Here is a 14,126-nt window from a genome sequence, read left to right on the forward strand (position 1 = left end):
GGTAATTGGCCTTTTGCCTTGAACTCACAAGGTGATCTGCATATCATATACCTGGTATGATGGGAAAAAAACCACATCTTCCAGTATATTTTCCAACGTGAATTGTGAGATTTGTACGAAGTATTTCTTGGCCACCTAATCTATTATTATCCCTTTCAAATGATGTCCTGTCAACTCGGTATACCCGACATTGCGATACATGTCTTGACTATCAGTTATATACCTAGCTCATTTAAGTATCCATAGATACTGGAACTACTCTAGATTTCACAAGCAGGACTCAAATTGGAGGAAATCCAGGCTCGGAGAGATTTTGGATGACTCAGGCATCTTCACCCCCTTACTCAAGCTCCACTTGTAGTGTCCAGAGAGAATGTTTCAGACCTCACAAGGGGTTTCAGTACGCCGTGTACTCCGTACAGTAATATTAATTAAACCCCTCAAGGATGGAATCACCTGTCACATAGAGATGAAAGCCCCTGAGATGGGGAGTTCTGTACAATATACGTACGGGGTACAACGTAGGGCATTGGCCTATTGAATACGCTAGGCTTAACTAGCGTATATGTATGTAATAGTTTCTGGATCGGCCCTTCTTCACACCTTGTGTCCTCTTGTCTCATACCAATTCTCTACCCAACTTTGACGCGTTGAACTCAACCCCTCCTGGGAACATGCAGTGGGACCTACCTGTATCCGATTAGACACAACAATCCCGTTTTGACCTGATTTCAGGAGCACCCCTGTGCTCTGCAGACGCGTTTTTCGATTCCCCTCGATTCCATACCCGCCCTTGTTCGACTGACGTACCCTCTGTGAGCGATAATGTCCGATAACAATGCCCATCACCCTGGAGTGCGCAGCTTGTTGGCCAAGTTTGAAGGCCAAAGCCCCGTCGCCTCTCCGCCGCCTCGTGGCCGATCTCCAGCTGCATCAGATTCGTCAGGGACAGGCCGGCAACTGTCCAAGGTCCGGGCGAGCTTTGTGACTGTAGACGGGGCCGTACAGTCGAATCCTGCTTCGCCGTTGAGGAAAACAAGTGGGCGCAGCGATAGTTCTGGAATGTTTGGACCGAAAATCAATTCGGGGGATGCGGAGTCTGGCCGGCAGACTATGATCTCCCCCACCCCGCTCAGTCGCCTAGACCACACGCAGAACTCGACTATGGGACGGATAATGGCCGAGGGTCGACCGGAGGAAGCCACCGAAATCAAGAGTGCACGGAATCAAACCGTCAACGAGGGACCTGCAGCCCACACTGAGACTGAATCTCAGTTGCGAAACATCCAACCAAAGCAGACAGAGGAGCCCATCTCCACGGATTCCAAGTCTACAAGCTCCGACACTCCCTCGCAAAAGTCAAGTTCATCAGGAGCGATCAAGAAGAAGCCTTCTTCCGTAGGATCTGCCCGCAGTGCAGCGAGCAAGTCTGTATCAACTACTGCAGCTTCAGCTGGCACCAAGCCTGCTGCTCACAAGACAGCCTCCAAGCCCACAGCCCGCGAGGTGGCTAAAGAGCGTGTCAGCTCCCTGGCACACAAACCGAGTCGTGTCTCACTGAATCCCAAGACAACAGCACGGCCAACCCGTGGCTCAGCCCTGACACAAGATACTTCAAAGCCACCTACCGCAGGTGCATCCAACAAGCCAGGAACCAAGTCCCCACCGAAGCCTGCCCGTGTACCTGGTTCGATGCAAACTGCTAAGCTAGGAAGCGCAGGGGCTCCGAGTACTCGCACTACTACCGGTACATCAGCCCTCACAAGAAAACCTTCATCCCTCAAAAGCGCAACGGGAGGTCAATCGCGTGCTACTACTCCGAGTACAAGCATTCGCAGACAAGCCTCTCGCCCTTCGTTGCCTTCTCAAGCAGCTCATGATACAACCACTAAGCCTGTCAATGAGGGTTTCCTTGCGAGAATGATGCGGCCTACTGCTAGCTCTGCGAACAAGTCCCACCCCCAGGAAAAGACTGATGCAAAGCCTGTTACCAAGACAACATCTCTTTCCAAGGCCCCCAGGCCATCAACTGGAAGGGTGCCAGACCGTGGCGTCCCCCATGCGAAGCCTAAGAGCACCGCTCTACGACCTCAAACTCAGAAATCTCAGGGTCTGAACAAGGACCCTGTGCCACAGAAAGACGAACATAAGGCCTCCCAAAAGAGACAGGAAAGTGAGAAGGAGAACATCGTGAAGCCTATCACAGCCAGCCCCAAGGAGCCTGAAACAGTGGAACCTACCCCGGTTGCGGCTGCTAGACAGCCCGAAGCTGCTCCTAAGCCAGTCAAGGAGATCGCCTGCCCTGCCCAGGCTGAGGAGCCTACTCAAGAAGTTGCCATTGCATCTGTTGAGCCAATCGAGAAGTCGATTGAAGCGCCTGAGCCAGTCATCGAGGAGACATCGGCTGAAAGCTCTGACCTCGTCCCAATCGAAGATGCTACGGAGGTACCGGTTAAGACCGTTGATTCCAACGGACCCAAGGCCGAGGCTGAGGTGGATGCACCTGTCGAGGCCCTCATTGAGACCATCGCTGAGGATGTTGAGGAGAACGCTGCTGAAACCACCGCCACAAGTGAAGAGACTGCCGCAGAGCCCGTGGCAATCCCAACGGCTGGCGATCAAGTGAACGTCGATGAGAAGCAAGAGACGTTCAAGTCCAAACCAGAGGTGCTCGAGAGTCCGGAATCAGCAGAGGTCCAGGCCGAGGCTGAGAAGGAAGACGATGTGCCTGTGAAGGAGACTGTTGTGCCTGAGATTTCGGCAGAGGCCACAGGGGAGATTTCCACTGAGGCCAAGTCCACTGAGCCTGCTCCTGATGCGCAGCCCGCAACTGAGACTGAGGCTGAGTCACGCAGCGTCGCCATCGACATTGCCACTTTGTCACTACACTAGGCGCTCTATATCAGAACTACACCATGTTTATCTGAAATGGATTTCGCTGGCCCATCTCCGCTTCTGGTAAATTTTGGAATAACCTTTGAATCTTCTCTGATCATAGTCTTCCCATTTTCTTCTATCTCACCCATCGTGAGACCCTTTCCATTCATCGAGGCTTGCCCCCGACTTTTTTACCATCCATTCTTCCGTGTCTCTTTCCTACTATGCTAGCATTTTAAATCTCTCAGTGTTTTGGGATGTCTGATTATTCTTTCTTCTATCTCTTGCATACTCTGTACCAATTTCTTGAGCATATTATTCTTAGCGCTTTGGGGCATTATCGAATTTAGCATCTTTTTTCATCAATATAGCGGGGCTCAGAGCATTCATACTACCATTTATTGGGTTTTCATATAGTAAGCACTTCATTTTCTCATCAAATTGAGACACTAAAAATATTCCAAGGTTCTTGTCGGATTTCCATGCTCACAGTACTGCCCAGCAGCCGGCCTAGTTATAACAAGCACTCGAGGTGGCCATGACCAGCAAAGAACTCTAAGAAAGAAAGATGCAAAATCTCAAACTCCCACCCAAAAAGGAGGCTCAAAGTTTCCTCTCAAGCTTCTTCAGGAACCTGTTCATACCGCCTTCCAATCGCTCTGCTCTATCCTCCAATTTCCTAGGCCGCTGTCCAGGATTCTTCATAGCCTTTTGTGCATATTTCTGATAGTGGGAGCCAGCCTCCGCTTCAGTGGGTCTGTACAACTGGCTATGGATATCATATTCAGAGCCAGAACGCTGGTGTTGCTGCGGCTGCTGCTGGGCCTGGGTCTTATCATAGGAGTAGTTCGAGAACCCGCCTACCGGCACCGCCGCTCCAGACTGATACTGAGGCGGCGACTGGGCCTGGGCAGTCCCATAGACCTGCTGGTCATACAGATGGGCATTTGGATCCTGTGGCGGCGGCGCGAAGGACATTGAACCTTGCTGGCTTGCACTGGCGTACTGTTGAGCTCCCTGTCCGCCGATGAAGTGGTATGAAGGGACAGGCGCTCCAGGGCTGTGAAGCGAAGATCGAGCAGTGGGGAAAGTGTTTGAATGCTGCAGTCCCACACTAGGTGGAGGGGAGGCGAAGGCTGGCGGTGCCGAGACCGGAGGGCCTGCGTATTGCAAACCTGGGGTTGAGGGGGGTGGGGATGCGAATCCGCCCACGCCTGGTACAGGCCCCATCATTTGGTTCGGTGGCGTATATGGAATGCCGCTGTCTGCTGCCACTGCGGCTGCAAGGCCGGTGCCGTTCATCCCGTCCTCTGGCGGCGGGGTCTTCTCACGGTATTGGATTGGCTCCGGGGCGGCTGGAGCAGCCGGATTGTATGGGAGCGGGGCGAAGCTAGCTTGGTCTTTCTTTTCCTCGGCGGGAGTAGACCCAGCGCTTAATCTTTGGTCAGCCGGAGGTCCGCTTGGAGGAGGTGGGGGGAAGCTGCTGGTTGGTGGAGGCGCCTGTTGTGCTGGTGCCGCTGTGGTTGTGGGCTCGGATCGTGAGTTGCGTGTTTGACCGTTCTGGTAGGCCGGATCGGAGACTGCAACAGTTTCGAGTTGCTGGACTACAGAGCTCATGGTGTCCTGTGGTTGCGGAGCTGGTTCTCGGTCTGTCTCAACCTGGGCATTGGACAGAAGCCGGACGACAGTGTCCAGAAAGTCGTTTGCATCTTCTTGAGTCCAGAAGTAGATATCCAATGTATGCAGGCGAGCGAAATCGCGTAATTCCTTTGGGTCATCTCGTGGGTCGCCGCTAGGCAGACGCCACTCATGTTGATGGGCATCATTTGCATGTTGCTGCTGGGGCGAGGTTGTGTGTGCATCAACTGTTAATGTACAAAGTGTCGGGAACTGAGCGGAGTGCCGTATGTGGACATTGTTCAAGCCTCCACAGAATGCATCCTGCTCTGGAGATCCAGGATTGTTGGCAATTTCTATACGAGCTTTGTTCTGAAAGGCGTCATGATAAACATAAACATAGGAGCCTTTATCAAAACGGTGGTGATATGGTAAAGGTCTTCGGGTTGGCTCTGTGAAGTAGTAGTGGATATCTGCAAAACTAGTCTGGCTGTTAGACGCAATTCAAGGACTGCTTGCCATCGACCTGCGGGGAAATCAGCTCAACTCACACAGTCACAAGTCGCTCTTCACCCGCTGATGGTGGCATTGTTGACAATTCGAAGTACCGAATGGAAGTATACAACGATGGCAGCAAGTAGAGGGGAAAAACAAAAAGAACAACGTACGTTTATTATTTATACCTTAGACTGAGGGGTATTCAACCTGTGAAACGCCTACATCAACCGCCATGCAAGCTGGGCGCTTAGAAGATGTATGAATGTGATGTGATAGGACGGTACTAGTACATTGTCATCACACATATCCGCTATAGGTGAGACAGTACCCGGTACCTGGACCTGACCGCGACCCGGAAATATTATTTATCCGAAAATTTCCATCCTCATCGCATCTTCAGGCGCTACAACACTTGCCGTGTCTTTGCTTCCCCAGACAATTGCACTCCATTGTGGTTCTCTCGGTCTTCCCTTTCGTGTATCTGGGATCCCCCGTCATTCTTCGTCTTCCGCAATCAATCGAACCCACCACTTCCTTTCTTCTCCGAACGGCCGTCGGTAGAGCTTAATTGCTGCCGTCGCGAAATCACGATGTCTCTCGTCAACCTTTCTGCCGTCTGCTCCCACTTGAACAATGCCACCAAGGCCCGTCTCGCTCTCACTTCCATCCCTAACAGCAACCTCCACCTGAAGCTCTCCCTCGCCCTCCAAAATTCAGGCTACATCTCCTCCGTGGTCCGCGGAGGTCCGACTCCTCCTCCAGCCCATAGCATCCTCGGCTACCCTGCGGCCAATGATGAAGTCGAAGGCATTGAGCCAATAACGCGCGATAATGTTGCATCAAGGCGGCTGTGGCTGGGCCTGAAGTACTGGCAGAACGAGTCGGTCCTGGGCAAAATCAAGATGGTCAGCAAGCCCACCCGACGGGTCAACATTGATGTGGAGGGACTGCGCCGAGTTGTTCGTGGTGAGGCATCCGGGTTTGTGGCCGGACTTCGCTCGCCGGGTGAGAGTCTGTACCTCTCTACGGACCGAGGGATTCTGGAAGCTCGCGAGTGTGTTGAGAAAAAGCTTGGTGGGCTGGTCTTGTGCCGTGTGCTATAAGTCTGCGATTGTCCTAACGGCTCGTCCTTGATTTGGGGGAGCTAATTACCGGGGAAATTTGTTTCTCTTCTTGCATTTACTTTGGAGTTTGTTGGTTAGTCGCAGCGCTTTCTCTTTCGGAGATTAGTCTTTTTGTGACTGTTGGGATAATACCTGGGTCAAGGATATGTATATTAGATGTCTGCGTATCTCGCATTCCGTGTGCTCTGCTAGTGATTTTGCAGCTGTCCTCAATGTGACACAGTGTATAGATTATGACTTGAAATATGTCCGTACTTCCCTTCTATAGAGGTTATTACTACAGTATAGTAGTAAAGCCCCCTCTTGAGAGCCTGATTTTTATTTGTATGGATATCATATTTCTACTCGGCCTAAGTGCTAGGGGATGGTTGGGATGTAGGTGAATAGTATTGCGAATGGCCATGGCCAGATCATACTTGACAAGTTAAGATAGTCAATCGCTTATACGGTATATGTTCTGGACGGTGTAATCTAACAATGTAATATATGTGACTAGAAAACATCTACAAACATAAAAACCCCCATGATCCACCCCGTAGCCGCGCTGTGTCGTCTTGTTTGACCCCCCCCTCTATCTTTGGGACCATACTTTACGCCCTCTAACTTCCTTCTTCTTGCATTGTTCTGTTTACCCTACAAGATCACCTTGCCATCTCGTGAAGTCTTTGTTCCCAAGATCCATCCAGTGATCGTCGGGCATACAACTACCAACCATGGCTAAACCTCAAAACGTGAAACGCGCGAGAGCTAACACCATTGACGATGTCCACGCCAACACGACAGTTTCGTCACCAGGAGAAATTTGCCAGCGTGTCCAGCTCTCTCGATCCAGAGACTGTTGATGACATTCTCACGCGAGCAGCGCAGATCCATCCCGACGTAATGAACATGGTGGACGACGCTATTCGCGTCATTCGGGAGAAAGAGCGAAATCCATGAGGTGCAAAAGCAGTCTCAGTCTGCTACTGCTCTTGTCGGTGGGATGCAAGGAATCATTGATTCTTTGACAGATGAGGAAGTTCGAGCAATCAGAGAGGATGAGTCGAGTTCAAAATCGTTGTGGCCAAAGTTGAAGGAATTGGAAGACCTGGCCGAGGAGTATTGTATTTATCCTGGACTGGGAGAAGTGCTGGATCTATTGGAGCCTGCTCACTGTGAAGGTAAAGAACAAGAGTAAGATGGGGACGAACATGAAGAGCAATCGGAGGGAGGACTTTGAACGATGTTCAACAAGCACAACAATAAGAGGTCGTCGTTGAGATTGTACTAGGTCGTGGTTTAGGCATTAAGAATAAAAGCCAACTTCAAATCTGAATGAGTGAGAAGAAGGTCTGACCATTCGAATGGCCTCTCTCTGGCATCATTTCCAATATCACTTGTGGTCCTCCTCCGGGGTGTTGCGGTAACTTTGATGTCGTTATGTCGTTGTAGTGTCACACAGTTGTGTCTATCCAGTCCAAGTCTCCCCCACATCATAGTCTTCTCATATCCTCACACTCAATCAACCTCCACAATGACCGATACAGCGAAGAAAGTCCTTATATCTGGTGGCACGGGATTTGTAGGCTCGGCCATAGTGCGGGCTCTTGCAGAAAAACACCCAGACTTTGTCATCGTCGTCATCGATTCAAGGCCCCCACGACCTGAGCATGTCCTACCAGAGAGAACTTCATACATGCAAGTGGATATTACTTCGACTAAAGCATTGAGCAAATTATTCGAGGCTGTGAAGCCAGATGTTGTTGTCCATACTGCTGGAGTCGTCCCAAATCTGGCCGAACGGTTCGGTCGCCGACTTGAACAGGAGGTATGGAAGATCAACTTTGAAGGCACACGGAATATGCTGGATGCATCCAAGCTCAGTGGGGTTGAGGTGTTCGTATATACGAGCAGTTGCTGCGTGGTGATCGACGATACGGGTACCACTCACCCTAATATCAATGAAGAATGGCCCTCGGCATTTAGGTCAACCATTTATGGAGAGTCCAAGGTTAGAATTGCTGATCCCCATCAGCAATATTATTAACATCGGTAGCGAATGAGTTACTAACACGCTTCGGTATGGTACCTAGGCTGCTGCAGAAACACTCGTGCTCAAGACCTCGAGCAGCAAAATGGTGACATGTGCCCTGCGGCCATCGGTGCTTTGCGGACCAGGAGACTATCAGCTAGTACCAGCTATTCACGCATGCATCGCCAAATATGAAACCCCTTTTTTGATAGGGAATGGCTTTAACTTGTGGGATATCACCCACGTCGACAATGCAGCCGATGCTCACGTCCTGGCCATAGAGAATCTGCTATCGTCCCGCACAGCTGCAGGCGAGGCTTTTTTCATTCAAAATAACGAGCCTATTGTCTTCCGTGATTTTTGTCTGGCAATCTGGGCGCATTTTGGGCATGTCCCACCTTTTGAAATGCATATTCCGAAGAGTCTAGCTTACTTCGCCGGGCTGGCGTGTGAAACTGTCACCTGGTTAATGGGAACAACCACAACCTTGAGCCGTGGAAGTGTACAAGACGCATGCGCTATTAGATATGCCAGTGGCAACAAGGCTAAGGAGATTCTGGGGTACGAGGCACGCATTGGTATCGAAGAAGCCATTCATTTGAGCTGCGAGGTAAGCAGATGTCACAAATGCAACTCTCTTTAATTCTATACTTACCAACGCAATCTAGGATTATGCCTCTCGTCTCGGCATAAAACTGCCCGTCGTCAATAGCGGAAACCGGCAAAAAAAACCATAAAATGACACTTTGATGCTTCCTGGCAAATGCCTAGGGTGAATGATACCCCGGAAATACAACTGGTTATGATTTTCTGGGGTTTGCGAGGCCCTCTCTAGTTTGACTGATTTTATCATACCTCCTATGGCTATCCAGAGTACGGTCGATGATAATTCTGCTAGGCAACCTTGACCCTGAAAGCATAGGCATTGGGCTTCATGTTGGGTTGCAAGGGTAGATCTTATGCCATCAAAACAGTCGAACTCTCCACATTCACAAACTTTGATATTGAATTTCCTCTTTGTTTCACCCGAACCTCCGAAGGATCCCCAGAAGAGAGACATGGTCCATGCGGCTTATTGCATTGGGCCCCAAGAAGCCTAAGTGCCCAACACGGATTAACTACGCGCGTCACGGAAGTTGCATGTTGCACCTACCTCACCTCATCTTTGCATTTCTTCTAGGGCTTTCGGGGGTGCAGATCGCCTTTTCTATCTGCACATTTGGGTATCCATAGGTCAATGATGTCCTAGGTCAGACCCCCCTGTCCTTGCATTTTGTACCCAACACCAGCTTTGCTGCCCGAGGCTCTCCTCCAATACAAGTATCAAACCAGAATGAAGATGATGCGGCACCCAGCGTGCTGGTGATTTGCCCCTTGTGAAGATCGAGGATTTGATTAGAATATTTGCCATGCCATCGGAGTCATGCTATGCACTTCCAGAGGCGTCTGGCGGCGCCTCTGCTGCCAACGAGCTTTGCACACCGGTTCTATTCTCGATCGATCGAGATCTTCAGCGTAAACGGCATGGACGGTCTATATCCTGTTACGCAATTGGTTTTCTTGGAATCAAGAATGTTCAGGCAACACTGCCCTCGTCTCCATAGATTTCATTCCACCAACGCCACTGGCGTAAAGTCCTCTAGCGCGGCTCTCAATCCAGTTACTTTGCCGTTGCAGAAACCTAGGGCTCCGATCCACTTGGTCAGGCACACTTCACCTCGTCCAACCCGGGTAGAGTGACTTTCCAGAAAGGACTATAATACCTGCCCTTTGCTCGGATTTTCACAATTCATTCAATAACGCACTTAATAGATATATTAGTTCCCTCGTCGCTTTAAATCTTCTTTTCAATTCTTATATAAGGCACACTACTTCCCGTTGGACTTTCTTCATGCTTCCTATTCTTCCTCATCCACTGGCGGCTGGATCAGTCTATCCGTTCTCTTTGCCAGCCAGTCTCAGTTCTTGTGCAAGCTCTATCAACTCCAAAGTTGATACTCGGTCTCGCCATAGGTCAGCAAAATCGGCATCGCCATTCCCTCCTCTATTTCCGTGCCAAAAATCTGGGAATCCAAAACTCATGTTCCGTCGCAGCAGCACCATGGCCCAGCACCCTATGTATGCAGCTCCAGCAATCTCTCCAGTGGTCTATCAAAGGTATTGTCTGGTCATCGTTCACTTCACTACAAACTCCCTCCAAACCATCATCGACAACGCTCGCTTTTGTTCCTTTTACTAAACGGTAAAAGGTCACAATCTACCCCCCACGGATATGGCTACAGAGACGATCGTCAAGGGCCTTTCGGTTTAATTGATTCTAACCATCAGACCCATTACCGCGGAGCTCCAGTCCCTCTGGACAGCCACAGCCACATGATGGGCCCACCCACACCAGCCTCGGGCCGTTTATCCTACCCTCCAGCCGGACAGGCTCATCCACCACCTGGGAGTTATGAATGGAACCAGCCGCACCACTTGCCTCGAGAAACCCTGGGACGTGATCCTGGAACAATGAACCCCCCGGAGAGCCCAGAATATGTCATAGAAGGAAACAGCCAGCGATCTGCCGGGAGATCCAGAGGAAGCCCACACTATCATGCCCAGAGACGGACATCCAACCGGGATGAATTTGATGGCCCGCATCAGTTTTTGGAGCCACCTTCTCCACAAGCTATGGCAGCCCAGGATAAAGAGCTTCCCCAGCTGCCTACTAACCTCGATGCCGGCGAGCAAGACAGCATCCTCCACAAGGTCAACGAGCGACTGTCCCAGTGCGCCTATGACTTCATCGCAAAGTACCAGTTCCGTGTTCCTATCGAACAGGACAAAAGACCCGTCAAAGTCCCCTCGGACCGCGAGTGGACTGAATGGGTGCACCTCTTGAAGCGGCTGGCTACCACACGCCGCATCCCAGCTCATCTCTTGTACAACCGCCAAATTAAACAGCTCATCACTGTCCTGGAGAACTCCTTGGAGATGCGCCATGCTGCCAAGCACCAGTCTAGGCCAGTCAAGGATGATCGCAACGTGCTGCAGCTCATCTCGGCGGGTACTCAGGTCGCGAAGATCCTTAGGGATTCTAGCGCCATGCAGTTTCTCGATTGTCTTTATGTTGACACTGAGAAGTTGATCGTGGAGCGACGTAGCCGTCGTGTAAGATTCGCAAACCCTTGAATCCACCGGATGGAGAATGGCCCTTTCTAAAGCCACATGCATGGATGCCGCTGTCATGTTTCCGTTTGTCTTCTCATGGAAGCTCCTTGGATTGTCCAGGCTCTTTTTTCCCCTGCTTTCTTCTTCTGGTTTTTCTTTGTTCTTACGATTCCCTTGAAATACCCCACTGTCAAGTTCGGACCCCGTGGAGGAAAGATACCCTGGAGGCTCAGTGATTTCCAGGACAAAAGCCCACGCACCTACGTACCCAGGCCAGGTGAAGGGATGATTGAAACCAATCCCCAGTCAGGGTGGCAGGAAAATAATCGTCCGGCTCCCGCACATCTCCTCCGGGTCTATGTGTTAGCGGTACGAAAGGACTCAATACTAGGGCGGCGGTTTTGCTGGTTTTCTTGGTTTGATTCCTATTTTTATTCTGGCGTTCAGGATGGTTTGTCTTGATATGTTTACCACGCTTCTTACGTTTTACCTTGTGCTACACGACTATGTCATGCTTTCGGTTTATTGTTGTATGCAGCACGAGATTATGTCTGTGATTTATGTTATGTCTCTAATTTGACTTGCTTGGGTGGTCCACTTCTGATTTTCCCTCTGCTAATTCCATACCCTCCAGGTTTTAGGCTGCATTTCCTCAGATGTCCAGTATAGTCTTGTGGCTCTACTTCAGGTCAATTTACATCAACTTGAACTTTTTGAAAGGATGCCAAAAAAAACAATTATGATATCAAGACATGGAGAAAAGGGGCAAAAGAGCAAAAAGACAAAAAAATAGTTTCCCTGGGAATCGAACCCAGAACCTTTCCGGAACATCTGCTAGTCGCATTTGTTAACGGAAAATCATAACCGCTAGACCAGGAAACTGTTCAGCCACTTGGACCAATTGATGGAAGAGTGAGCCATATTTGGCATTATAAAGTTGATTATCAAAGTTGTACTATATTTCATGTCGAGAACTTGAACTAGCATTTTATCTCGAGACTGATAGATAGTAAGGCATTGGTAGGTTAAATATAGTATTAGTAGTCGACCAGTTGATGCATAGGAAGAGTTGGAGGTATATATCGTAATATAAAATTGCTGTTCATCTCATCTATATATTCTGAACATGTGTACAAGTCTATTTGATTCGAACAGTCACCTGAATCATTTATTTACTAATTTCCACTCTATGTAGTGTGATATGCCAAAAACAGAATTAATCCTAGTCCTTTCCATCAGAATTGACGACTACCCTCTGTGCCTCCAAGCTACTGCTGTCCGTCTCCTCCTCTACCTCGAGCGTGTCTGAAACATTCCAATTTCCAAACACTGCGAGAAGGGTGAATGGAATGGTAAAGCCCCATAGTGCAAAGCCCAGTATCATCTGGTTCAGGTTGGCCCAGTGAGTTGCACCGACGGCGTAGGCAATCGTACTGCCGATGGACTCCCACGATCTTAGGATTCCGGTTGTTCTCGCGATATCGCCGTCCGCCTGCGCTCCCTTGATCTCGGCCATCAACCAATAGATATACGTCTGCAGCACCTCATAGAAGAACCGGAAGAATATATAGACAGTGAAAGCCGAGTTGAAGAATGGACCATCGCCCAAGTCAAAGGCGGGTGGTTCGGCCATGCGGGAGAGTTTCGTCTCGGTGATGGCGTTCCATGTCCAAGCAGCTGTGATAAAGACAAGGACAAAGATGTACACAATTTTAGATCTCGTTCCTCGGGACAAAAACTTCAGATCGAGAAACAAGCCCGTCACCACGTTGGCGGTGGCGCCGACCACGGCAGTTAGGAATGACGCAAGGGCCCTAGAGCGGACGGTGAAATAAGCTAATTTTCCTGTCAGCTACGCCATTCATGATTGGTGAAAAAGGATTGGAGATGCCATACTCGTCAAATAATTCCCCTGATAAGTCACACCAAACTGTCCTGCGAGGAAGACCGGGATGAGTAGCAGCATGTACTTATTCGAAAGTTGCCTCCAGATAGCGCGGGCCTCAATAGCAAGACTCGTTTTCTTCATATAAGGGATCTTGGTGCCGTTACTCCTGATGACATCCTGTGGCTGGGACAACAGCAAGGCAAATGGAGCCCCGAGGGATGAGATGGCAACAAGCCCCAAGTATGTTGTGTAGGTGACCTTGCCGACGTGCGCAGTGTTGACATTGAGAGCGAGAGATATAGCACCACCAACAAGTGGCCCCATCTGCCGAATACTCATCCAGATTGCAACGTAGCTAAACACAACGGTCAGCCAAATGACTAGATGGTTCAGACTCTCAACCTACCGTCCTCTTTTTTCCTCCTCCGGATATCCAACTGCAATGGCAGCTTCACTAGCCCATAACAACGAGGCACCAATTCCACAAAGGGCAGCTCCGAGTAGGAGAAACCACTCGTTGCCATAACGATTGTTGCAGTATAGACCAGCCGCATAAGGAGTGTAGAATGCAGCTCCGATGAACAAGGTCCATTTCGCAGTGATCTTATTGGTAACTCCACCAGCAAGGAAGCAGCCTACTGACATAAGTCCGTATGTCAAGGCATTGGCGGCATTATTCAGGTAAGGCTGCACAGTATGTTAGCGATAGTTGCGCCGATTACCAACATTTATATTACTTGCCTTGGCATTGCCTCCAGCTCCAAGGTTATTAAGAGCTGTCCATATACCTGGTTCACAGAATGCGACTAGTCCAACAATGATAATCTGGAGTAGACACGACCGGTAGAACCGGGCCAGACGATCAAAAACCATGATGGATGTGGGACGTTTCTATATGAAATATAGCAGCGGAGGGAGTCACTATTAGTACTCCATGGCGATGGGCCCTCAGGTCGCA

At 49.8% G+C, this 14,126-nt stretch overlaps 7 protein-coding genes across 7 annotated transcripts; 5 read left to right on the forward strand and 2 right to left on the reverse strand.

The window, feature by feature from the left end:
• Positions 1–825: 825 nt before the first annotated feature.
• On the forward strand, positions 826–2,892 carry N7500_004945 (uncharacterized protein; the record flags this gene model as incomplete). Its single annotated transcript, XM_056676090.1, has 1 exon — positions 826–2,892. One exon carries the CDS (start codon positions 826–828, stop codon positions 2,890–2,892), a length of 2,067 nt encoding a protein of 688 aa, XP_056531090.1.
• A 588-nt stretch (positions 2,893–3,480) lies between these two features.
• On the reverse strand, positions 3,481–5,083 carry N7500_004946 (uncharacterized protein; the record flags this gene model as incomplete). The annotated part of the gene is made up of 2 exons (XM_056676091.1): positions 3,481–4,975; positions 5,046–5,083. The coding sequence occupies 2 exons, from the start codon at positions 5,081–5,083 to the stop codon at positions 3,481–3,483; spliced, it is 1,533 nt and encodes a 510-aa protein (XP_056531091.1).
• A 499-nt stretch (positions 5,084–5,582) lies between these two features.
• Positions 5,583–6,095, forward strand: N7500_004947 (mitochondrial 37S ribosomal protein uS8m; the record flags this gene model as incomplete). The annotated part of the gene is made up of 1 exon (XM_056676092.1): positions 5,583–6,095. The coding sequence occupies one exon, from the start codon at positions 5,583–5,585 to the stop codon at positions 6,093–6,095; it is 513 nt and encodes a 170-aa protein (XP_056531092.1).
• Positions 6,096–6,829: 734 nt separating this feature from the next.
• On the forward strand, positions 6,830–7,293 carry N7500_004948 (uncharacterized protein; the record flags this gene model as incomplete). Its single annotated transcript, XM_056676093.1, is given in 3 exon segments — positions 6,830–6,880; positions 6,900–7,025; positions 7,042–7,293. 3 exon segments carry the CDS (start codon positions 6,830–6,832, stop codon positions 7,291–7,293), a joined length of 429 nt encoding a protein of 142 aa, XP_056531093.1.
• Positions 7,294–7,629: 336 nt separating this feature from the next.
• N7500_004949 (uncharacterized protein) lies at positions 7,630–8,864 on the forward strand (the record flags this gene model as incomplete). The annotated part of the gene is made up of 3 exons (XM_056676094.1): positions 7,630–8,106; positions 8,189–8,737; positions 8,796–8,864. 3 exons carry the CDS (start codon positions 7,630–7,632, stop codon positions 8,862–8,864), a joined length of 1,095 nt encoding a protein of 364 aa, XP_056531094.1.
• Positions 8,865–10,500: 1,636 nt separating this feature from the next.
• N7500_004950 (uncharacterized protein) lies at positions 10,501–11,301 on the forward strand (the record flags this gene model as incomplete). Its single annotated transcript, XM_056676095.1, has 1 exon — positions 10,501–11,301. One exon carries the CDS (start codon positions 10,501–10,503, stop codon positions 11,299–11,301), a length of 801 nt encoding a protein of 266 aa, XP_056531095.1.
• Positions 11,302–12,502: 1,201 nt separating this feature from the next.
• On the reverse strand, positions 12,503–14,041 carry N7500_004951 (Major facilitator superfamily domain general substrate transporter; the record flags this gene model as incomplete). Its single annotated transcript, XM_056676096.1, has 4 exons — positions 12,503–13,116; positions 13,177–13,523; positions 13,575–13,855; positions 13,895–14,041. 4 exons carry the CDS (start codon positions 14,039–14,041, stop codon positions 12,503–12,505), a joined length of 1,389 nt encoding a protein of 462 aa, XP_056531096.1.
• Between the last annotated feature and the right edge of the window lie 85 nt (positions 14,042–14,126).

Source organism: Penicillium coprophilum, assembly GCF_028826855.1.
Source record: "Penicillium coprophilum strain IBT 35676 chromosome Unknown utg000004l_segment0_segment0, whole genome shotgun sequence".
Taxonomy (NCBI): domain Eukaryota; kingdom Fungi; phylum Ascomycota; class Eurotiomycetes; order Eurotiales; family Aspergillaceae; genus Penicillium; species Penicillium coprophilum.